This window comes from Juglans microcarpa x Juglans regia, chromosome 5D (genome assembly GCF_004785595.1).
Source record: "Juglans microcarpa x Juglans regia isolate MS1-56 chromosome 5D, Jm3101_v1.0, whole genome shotgun sequence".
Lineage (NCBI taxonomy): Eukaryota > Viridiplantae > Streptophyta > Magnoliopsida > Fagales > Juglandaceae > Juglans > Juglans microcarpa x Juglans regia.
This window is the reverse complement of record NC_054602.1, coordinates 30,247,239-30,256,567: the sequence shown is the minus strand read 5'-3', so window position 1 is coordinate 30,256,567 and position 9,329 is coordinate 30,247,239. Positions and strand designations below refer to the sequence as shown.

Here is a 9,329-nt window from a genome sequence, read left to right as displayed (position 1 = left end):
ATAGTATATTGAGTGAAATTATATCAAAACTCTTAAAGTATCTTTCAAATTTTGTTTTACTATTTTACTTTTTCGACGAACATTAGGGAGGTTTAGATGGTGAAATGATATGATATGAATTAAGATGAAAGTTGAACAAAATATTATTAGAATATTTTTGTTAATATTATTATTATTTTAGAATTTGAAAAAAATTAAATTATTTATTATATTTTATATAAAAAAATTAAGAAAATTTTCATGATTAAATAGAATGAGTTGAAAAACTTTTATATCCAAACCGGGCTTGAAATTTTCAATCTCATTTCATGTCTCTCTTTTTCCCTTAAAAGGTCTTTAAATTCGGATAAAAATTGATCCACAAAAACTGCAGTATCCCATGAATATGGTAAATTTAGGTACCATTACCTTTTAGAAAGTGAATTGAGATGAAATAAAATGAGATAATTTTAGATGAATTAAATAAAATATTATTTTTTAATATTATTCTTATTTTAAAATTTAAAAAAATTAAATTGTTTATTATATTTTATAAAAAAAATTTAAAAAGTTATAATGATAAGATAAATTGACATCACTTCTCAATCCAAATAAGGCCTTATTCTGCAAGTCCAAACCAAACGCTCCTTGATCGTTGCAATGGTAATAGAAGGGGGAATGTTACAAGCCAGTCTAATAAAAGCAAATGGAAAGAAATATGTAGCCTAAAATTTCATCCTTCTGAAAAATTTTCTGAAAGCCATTCATATTTTACTGTACAATTCTAATTTGATAAATCTCTCCATCTTTCAGACTTTAACCCCTTACCCTACAAAAATCAATAAATGTTTGAACAAAGGAAACCACTCCTCCGCAAAAGCTGAACTAAATTCTCTCAAAACACTGAACCACATAGGTTTTTTAATCAAAACGTCGGCTTCAAAAAAATATAATATAAGCACGCATGACTAAAGAGCCCGGAGATTCAGCCACTTCCCTATCAATGCTTCAGACTCCTGTACACCACCATCAATCCAGCTGATCATCGTGTTCCTCACTCCAGCATATTTACATTTTCAAAAAGCATTCCTTTTCAGTTCTCTACACCAGCCTAACATGAATAACATCACCTCACCTGCCCAACTTGCACGCCGGTCCCAGTTCAAAATGCTGCGAGCAACCACTGGTGGTGTCAGGGGGACGCTCATTGGGGGGTCTTCAAGGTTTTCTGTCAAAGTCAGATGATATTGCAGCAGCTCAAAAGTGCTCAACTTCTCAAATGTGGGCTGGCTGTGCGAGTGACTCGAAACCTGGAGGCAGTGTCTATGCAGCTTTGAGTCCGAGTAACTAGCAGAAGTTCTTCAGCTTGGATTTTGGCAGCTCCAGATGATGACGACAGGGCAGTATTTGTTGAAGGTTTGTTTCTGCAGAACTCGTTTGAGTTGGTTGTGCTGATTACCTCGCTCTTCTTTGACACGTCTATTTGGACTGAGAACAGTGAGTGGACGGGTCTGTGGTCGGAAAATCTGGACTCCCCTCTCAAGTACCATATCTGTTTTAGTCCTTCCCCCTTCCACAAGATCCTATCACACCTGCCAACCGATTTCCAACCAAATTAAATCAAATTTTATTCGAATCTCTGTCTCATCCATTTGTATATAATAATTATATTAAAGAAGCAAATGATGCTTCTCACAAGTTGTATTATTAGTATTTGCATTATGTTTGACTAATTCAGTTTTAATAACAATAAAGGTCGAAATACACGATAAGAACAATTAAACTAACGATACTGATGACACTACTGACAGCAGCTCAGGTCAACGTGCACAACTAACTGAGACAAGTGACCCCAGCATAAGAATCTCCAAGTAGATAACAATATCAATCAATTAAGGCAGCTTAATTTACACATCTTTCATTGGCTTAGATTCCATGTAAAGCTTCTTTATTCTGACAAGCAAAATATTAAAAAGGGGGAAAGAAACTGCAGAGGTGACTATAATACAGGAATCTAGAAACCTCCTTATAAACTTGAAGATAAGAAATGAAGTTTTGCAAACTTACCAGGCAGGAGTGCGTCGTTTATCTTTAGAGTTAGATGTCCGGGCAACATAGTTGTTGGAATTAACGAGGTACTTGTAAGTAGGAGCAAAAAATATCCTCCCCTCTTCCCACCCTTTAAATACTCGACCAGCTCTCTGCTCTATCCTTAGCTGCCAGCATAATTTAATCATCAAAAGTTTAATTTAGTCAAAAACGGATTCTTTAATAGTAAAACATATTCGTTAGTAAATTCCAATTGCTATCTCTATAAAACCGAATCCAAAGTCAAAATGAGAGGTTGGGGCCAAAGGGTTCAACCAAGATGGTAACAAACCCAAAGTCAAATAGGAATGTGATGGGCACCCACATAGTTGAAAAACAACACAATTGAAAAATAAGAGGATTGTTAAGGGCCACAAATTTAGAACAGAATATTCAGCATACTCACTTGATCCTTCTCTAGAAGTGTCTGCCAATCGTGCTTCTCTAACAGCTCATGTGTGTCGGCTGAGCCAGCTGAAAGTCGATAATTCAAATCTCCAAGCCAAATAATCTTGCTGAATTGACAACAAAAAAAGGACAGTCAAACGTTTTGAACGATAATTGATATTACTATACAGGAAAGAATGCGTGCAGCAACTCATGAAAATTCTGTCTCAAAGAAAATCATTAGAGTGAGAAAAATTATTTTCAGTCATTTGCTCCAAGTCTAAGGCCCCGTTTTGATGTTAGAATGTACTAAGATCAACTCAATTCACTCTAATTTTAAGTTAAATCTAACATCTAAATACATAACTCTCAAATCACTAAACATCACTCACCTCAAAACCTCTTTACACATCAGACTCACAACCTTTTTCAATTTCTCATAAATATATCTAAACTCATCTTAACATTCAAACACATCTAAACTCATCTTAAGTAGATCTCACAAAACTCATTTTATCATTTCAACTCATTATTATTCATAAAGAATTCAACTCATTTCATCATCCAAACGGGCCTAAAACTGTTGTAAAGACTGCAAAGGCAAAGAATGGATCAAGGTCCAAAAAGGGACTCATTTATGAATTGCATCATTTTTTTTTTCTAAAACAGTTTCTCTCCTTTCACAAGCAATGCATTACAATTAACAGGTCATTAAAGAAAAAACATAAATCATTAAGATAGATAGACAATTACTTTCTAAAAAAACAAATAGATAACTAAATAGAAGAAGAAATATATGGAACTGGACTTACTCATGTTCCAATATAGTATACGGAGGAAGTGGTTGTTCAGGACCTCTAGCTGAATGCAGAAACCTTGTTTTCTTTAGAATTTCTGCAACGTCTGAATTTCTTCTGATCTCATCGCCTTCTTTCTCCCCGGACGTCAAGTGGGTGCATACAAAGCAAAATGTTGTTTGGTACAATGTCATGCTGATCGATATTGAGCCCTATTACAAACAAGATAAAAGTTTTCGTGGGATTCAATAAAAACTGAAACGTTACCATAAAATTTAACTGATATAATAATGCAGAAGACTTCTCTCAAGTCAAAGTTATTCCCAACTTGTCACAGGTCGGAACTACTTGCGACTTTCCTCACCTGCTGTTCACTAGGAAATTTTCCTTGATAATACAAGCCAGTTCAAACAACATGATTACAAACCAATCCAAACCAACCCATTCATCCTGACTTTAAATATGAATTCTGCTCTTATAAGAGGATAACTGACATGTGGCAGTCTCTTCTATTTAACGTATCGACTTACAAATAGGGATCTTTTTAGGATTTTGTGTTGCAAATATTACTCTTCGAATGTGTTTGAATGTTGAATTAAGTTGAGTTAAGATGATAAAATATTGTTAAAATATTATTTTTTAATATTATTATTATTTTACAATTTGAAAAAATTGAATTGTTTATTATATTTTGTATTGAAATTTGAAAAAATTATAATGATGAATTAAAATGAGTTGAGCTGAGTTGAGATTCCAAACGAAACCTTATAGTGAGTTGTAAAAGAGTACCTTAAAAAGATTTGGCACTTTTAAAGCCTTGTTTGGATTGAGAGAGCATCTTAACTCATTTAATTTTATCTCATCTAATCATTATAACTTTTTTAAACCCACACATAAAATACAATAAACATTTCAATAATTTCAAATTTTAAAATAAAAATAATATTAAAAAATAATATTTAATAATATTTTATTCAACTTTAAACTTTTATCTAATCTTATCTCATCTTAACTCACTATTTAAATTTAAAACTCATTTTAGATGTTAAGAATATCTCATATCATCTGTAAATATTAGTGAAATAATTTATAAATGGTAATGAAATAATGATGAATGGTTTGTTAATAATAAGGCCTTATTTGGATTCAAAGTTGATCTCAATCTATCTCATATATTTATTATACTTTGAGAGGAAAAGTTCTTGATTCTCTAAAAAAGAAAAAAAAAATTAAATTTCAACATAAAATATAATAAATAATCTAATTTTTTAAAATTTTAAAATAATAATAATATTAAAAATAAAATAATATTAAACCTCACCTAAAATAATACTCTAATAATATAATAATATTCTCACTATTATTATTATTAAAATAGAATAATATGAAATAGTTTTAGTCCCAAACATAAGATTTGGAACAGCTAACCTTGTTGCCAAGATAGCCCATAATGCCTCTGCCGACGCAGGAGACCTTCAAATTGCTAACGTATTTGTAAAGGTCAGCTCGAACCCACACGCATAAGAAGACTCCAACCATCTGCTTGCTCGCCGCCAGGCAGTAACTTTGCTGATGAGTCAACGGACTATCTTGGGCCGCCGACTTGAAAGGAGAAGCAGGTAAGAATTCTTCAGTACCACGGCTCAAGTTGGAACTCGAGTTGACAAGTTTTTCAAAATCCTCTTTGCAGAGTTCATCTTCCAACAAAAGCAATTCCGAGAAACTGAGCCTTGGTTTCAAGCTCCCACTCTGATCAGCCTCCGGCGAAGGTTCTGCGCAGGTGGTTTTGTAGTCAAATTGGGAAACCTCGGTGCCATTGTGGTTGCCGTTCAGAGCTTGACGAATCAAGGAAAGCCACTTGGTAGCCGGACCGTAGTCCTCTGCACCCAATACGTTCCCCGCATTTAGAGGCACGATCTCTTGGAACCTAACGTGAAAAGGTCCCAAAATATAAAAAAACAAATGAAGTCCAAACCATATTAATTAAAGTAGTTCGTAGACGGCACACATGGCGGGTTGAGCCCTACTGGGTCTGGTCTGGTGCATGTTAATGATGAGCTGTGGAGTGCGTGTTTGAGCCGCATCAACCGCTGTCAATCTAATCCTAGCTCTAATCAAATAGTTCTTAATCAAAAGGCAACTTGCTCTACGTGCGTGCCAATGATGACGACGCGCGGCAAGAGCACGCAATTTCCAGTTCCCACTTGGGAAATCGAAAGCAAAAACTCTGAAAGAGATGGGGTTAATTTATGGACAAGAAAACTGTTCTCCAATTTACTTTCTGTGTCTGGTTCTCTCTCATTAATAGCAACACGTCAAAACTGGTACCCTATTAAAGTAGGGGTAGTCAGAACTCTCAAGACTCAAAAATGGCAAATCTATGTATAATGGGCTGTGTCTGTCTTTCTTGTTAGAGTTAAAAAAAAATAGACGAAGTAGACGAAACAAAGAACAAAAAGCATTCTTATTTCTTACCCAATAACGTAGATGTCAGCAGGAGCTAGGGAACTCAGCCAATCTCTCAAGTTCAAGTCCTCGTCCTCGTGGGGCGACTTCCCTCCTACATTCCATGTCCCCACGAACATTCTACGCAATCCGAACGCACCCACACAGTCATTTCAAACCCACGAACACACTACAATCACGTTGTAACAAAAAGAACGTGTAATCAAACTAGTGTCTGGTTTACCTGAGGTTCATTGCATCTGTGACAGCTGGTGTTTCCGGCTCAAATTTCGGGCCCTTTTTACCCTCCGTCAACCACCCTTACAAAGAAGATTAAACTCAGTTCGAGAGACGGAATTAAAGAGGAATAGAACTACTATTTACGTTGGGAGACACCGTGAGGGCGGGCCCACTACTCGCCCCCAAAGAAACCAAACGGGACCCAACTAGAATCGAAGGGAGCCCATTGTACCAGTTCCGGGTTAGCGTATCCCGATAAAGATGAAGCCATTTCACTTTCCCCTCTGTCCAATCATAATAATCGAGCCATTTTCGATGGCTCAGACAGACCAGAGATTTGACGGGAAGAAATGCTAAAACAGTACGAACTAAAACTACAGTGAAACTGGACAGTAAAATACCTGAAAAATCGTTCGGTACGACGACGCTGCAGTCCTGGTCGGCGCAGCTCTTCCTTCTCCTCTCCGTTTTATCTGAGTCCGATATCGAGAATAACTTCTTTTAAATCCGAAACCGAAACGAGAAACTTAAAATATAAAACCCGATATTGATGTTACCTATGATTGAATAGTAATCGGAGTGAAACTCGTCTCCTCTGCTCTGTATATTCAGCCATTTTCTGGTGACAATTCTAGGCCACGAACACTGCGATAAAACATTCTATTTGGACTTTCAGTACGCCGATATATTGCTGGAGAACGGTTTTATAGATAAAGATAGATTTCTTACCTTGAAGATCTTCCTCCGCTCCATTCTCATTGCCTCCAACGCGCGATCACTGCGATTGAAATTAAATCGAATCACGGTCTCCAGTCAAGGAACAGTCTCTGCAACGTGGAGAAAGCAATTTCAATGCAGAGTATGAGCCTATCCGAATCTATAAGGCAAGAGAGTTCCCAGGAAACTAAATCAATTGAATACTGGAAGTCTTCATGAAAAACAAAATGGGTGACAAATCAAACACCCAGAGGGCTTGCAAAAACATTATTTTTATGAGGATTTTTTGAGTAGGAGAAAATAATTAATAATTTAGTGTCAAATGGATAACTCAACGGCAATATAAAAGACCCAGTTGCAGGGAAAACAGATACAGCTTATGAAAGAAATTAGAAAGAAAAAATGAAATGGAAAACAGTGAAAAATGTTCTGAATATAATATACTCGACAGAGAAAGAAGAGGCCAGGTTCATCCTTTTGAGCCAGACAGTTTCATTTCATTACAAGCACAAGTTTTGCCCTCTACAGAGAGAAAGACAGAGTGGAAGATGAAGGATTAAACAACCAAAAGACTTGCGCTTTTTTTCTTTTTTCTTTAAATCCTTGGCCAAGGATCAAATCTCGATTACCCCATTCAAGAAACAAAGATTTACCTTTTCGAGTTTCTTCGATTCGGGGAAACTACATACCATCAAACAGTACATAAATGAACCGAGGACATCAGAAACAAAGAAACAGAAAGTAGATCGAAAGTCCTAGAGCACTCTTACCGTTTCAGAGATAGCGTTGATTAAAAAGTGAATGTTACGCTGCAATAGAGTTAAGATCTTGAGGATTCTGGTTAACGTGAAACAGAATGACATTCAGCGACAGGAATGAAACTGAGAGTCATTCATTTGTCTAAAAACGAAAATAAAGAGGACAACAGAAAGAAATACAGAGTTTATACGAGGAAAGCAGGACAATGAAAGAGAGAAAAAAACGAAGGCAGCATATGATGTTTCGCGAACAGGGGTCAACGACATTGCTAATTAGGGATGGATTTATGAAACTTCAGCGGAAAAGAAAGACACAATCAAGACGGGAAAAGGTAATTAGACCAAAATGGTAATTAGAGAAGAAAGTTATCAAACAGGAAGAGATCGGTAAAGAAAAAAGAAAAAGTCGGAGATGCACATGCACTTACCGGAATCGACAAGAGACGGAGTGTTGGAAAGAAAGATCAAAGTGAGCGCGTGAGATTGAAAAGACTTCCTTTTTATCGAGCTATACTTTTCGGCTATGGTGAGAGACAGACAGTGATAGAAATCCCACCGTGCTGTGTGTTTCCGTGCCTCGTTTGGACGGCGGAGAAGAAGAGCAAAATGCAGAACGAGTTTGTCCGCGTTCCTCGTAAAAGCGAACAGGGTAGTTGGTTCTCAAATTTATAAGTGTGAGATTTACGAAAACAAAAAAGAACAGACAGATAGAGTTGAAATTTATAAGTGCACAGAGACCTTGAGAGGAAGAGAGGAGACCTTGAAGAGTTGAAATAAGTTCCCTTTCGGGGCATACAGTTACAGTAAGCTATAAAAAGACAAGTATAGTAACTTCTCGATCGAAATGAAATGAGTTAGATGTTATAATTGAATAAAATATTATTATTTTATATTTAAAAGAATTAAATTATTTATTATATTTTATATATAAATTTAGATATATTATAACCATAAAATATTTTTTGTATCAAAACCAAAACCGAACCTAAATGTATTATGCAAAAGAAAGGGAGTATTAATTAAGTATTTAATAAGATTTTTTCATAAATAGTATAGAATTAACTTCATTTGAAAAAACTATTCTTAAGTATAGGCCAAAATTATTTGAACTTGAAAATTTTCAAATGGAAAAGAGATAAATTTATAAAATGAGTCGTATAATATTTATTGTTATTAAAATAAATATTTTGATTGGTAAAAATGAGTAATTAAAATTAAAAAACCCATTTTTTATGCATATTTCTACCTTGTTTGAGGTCGAAAAGTTTCGAATAAGAATTTGATGAGGTCTTGATCTTAAATCTTTGGATCAAGTATTTTTCAAATTATGCTCCAACTTGAGAGCTTCAAATAAAAAAGAGATGCACATAAACAGAGTTCTACGATTTAAAGTTGATATCATCTCGTTTCATCTCATATTATCATTATAATTTTATCAAATTTTTATACAAAATATAATAAATAATTTAATTTTTTCAATTCTCAAAATAATAATAATATTAAAAAATAATATTTAAATAATATTTTATTCAACTTTCAACTTTAATTTTAATTAATCTATTTCAACTCACTGTAAAAAACTCACCTACTTGTTCTTGTTCGGAATCTCTCTCCGGTCACTCTCTATGTCCATCTCTGTTTCACTTGAGACCCTTAAATTCGAATAAAAATACTAAACAAATGTACTTATAAAAAATTCTAAAAGATATTGCTTCTGATCAGACTATTCAAATAATTAAAAAAACAATTCCTAAGAAATATATTGCAAACTGTGTACAGTGTTTCAATGGAACTGAACCATCTCTATGGAGACTGGAACACACATGAGATACCCGTATTTATAGCTCTGATGGCCAGCAACGCATTACTTCCACAACAAACAAGCCTATTTTGGGCAGACCATATTTTTCACCCCACA

The 9,329-nt window shown here is 34.7% G+C and overlaps 1 protein-coding gene across 4 annotated transcripts; it reads right to left on the bottom strand.

Annotated features, from left to right (window-relative positions):
- Positions 1–692: 692 nt before the first annotated feature.
- On the bottom strand, positions 693–8,094 carry LOC121264049 (type I inositol polyphosphate 5-phosphatase 8). Of its 4 annotated transcripts, none has more exons than XM_041167092.1 (11): positions 7,840–8,094; positions 6,666–6,763; positions 6,494–6,596; positions 6,338–6,409; positions 5,941–6,016; positions 5,727–5,837; positions 4,680–5,178; positions 3,267–3,463; positions 2,474–2,582; positions 2,047–2,195; positions 693–1,571 (listed from the first exon to the last, which is right to left on the bottom strand). In XM_041167092.1, exons 2-11 carry the CDS (start codon positions 6,693–6,695, stop codon positions 1,247–1,249), a joined length of 1,671 nt encoding a protein of 556 aa, XP_041023026.1. In that variant the 5' UTR covers positions 6,696–6,763; positions 7,840–8,094; the 3' UTR covers positions 693–1,246. The 4 variants fall into 4 exon arrangements, with proteins under 4 accessions (XP_041023026.1, XP_041023028.1, XP_041023025.1 ...); XM_041167094.1 differs by having other exon boundaries at positions 6,494–6,581; XM_041167091.1 differs by lacking the exon at positions 7,840–8,094 and adding an exon at positions 7,307–7,732.
- Between the last annotated feature and the right edge of the window lie 1,235 nt (positions 8,095–9,329).

Coding starts and splice junctions, on each gene's coding strand:
- LOC121264049 (XM_041167092.1), bottom strand. CDS start 6,695: ATGAGAATGGAGCGGAGGAAGATCTTCAAG. Junction 5,838..5,940: donor ACAGATGCAATGAACCTCAG/GTAAACCAGACA, acceptor CGGATTGCGTAG/AATGTTCGTGGGGACATGGA. Junction 2,583..3,266: donor TATACTATATTGGAACATGA/GTAAGTCCAGTT, acceptor TTGTCAATTCAG/CAAGATTATTTGGCTTGGAG.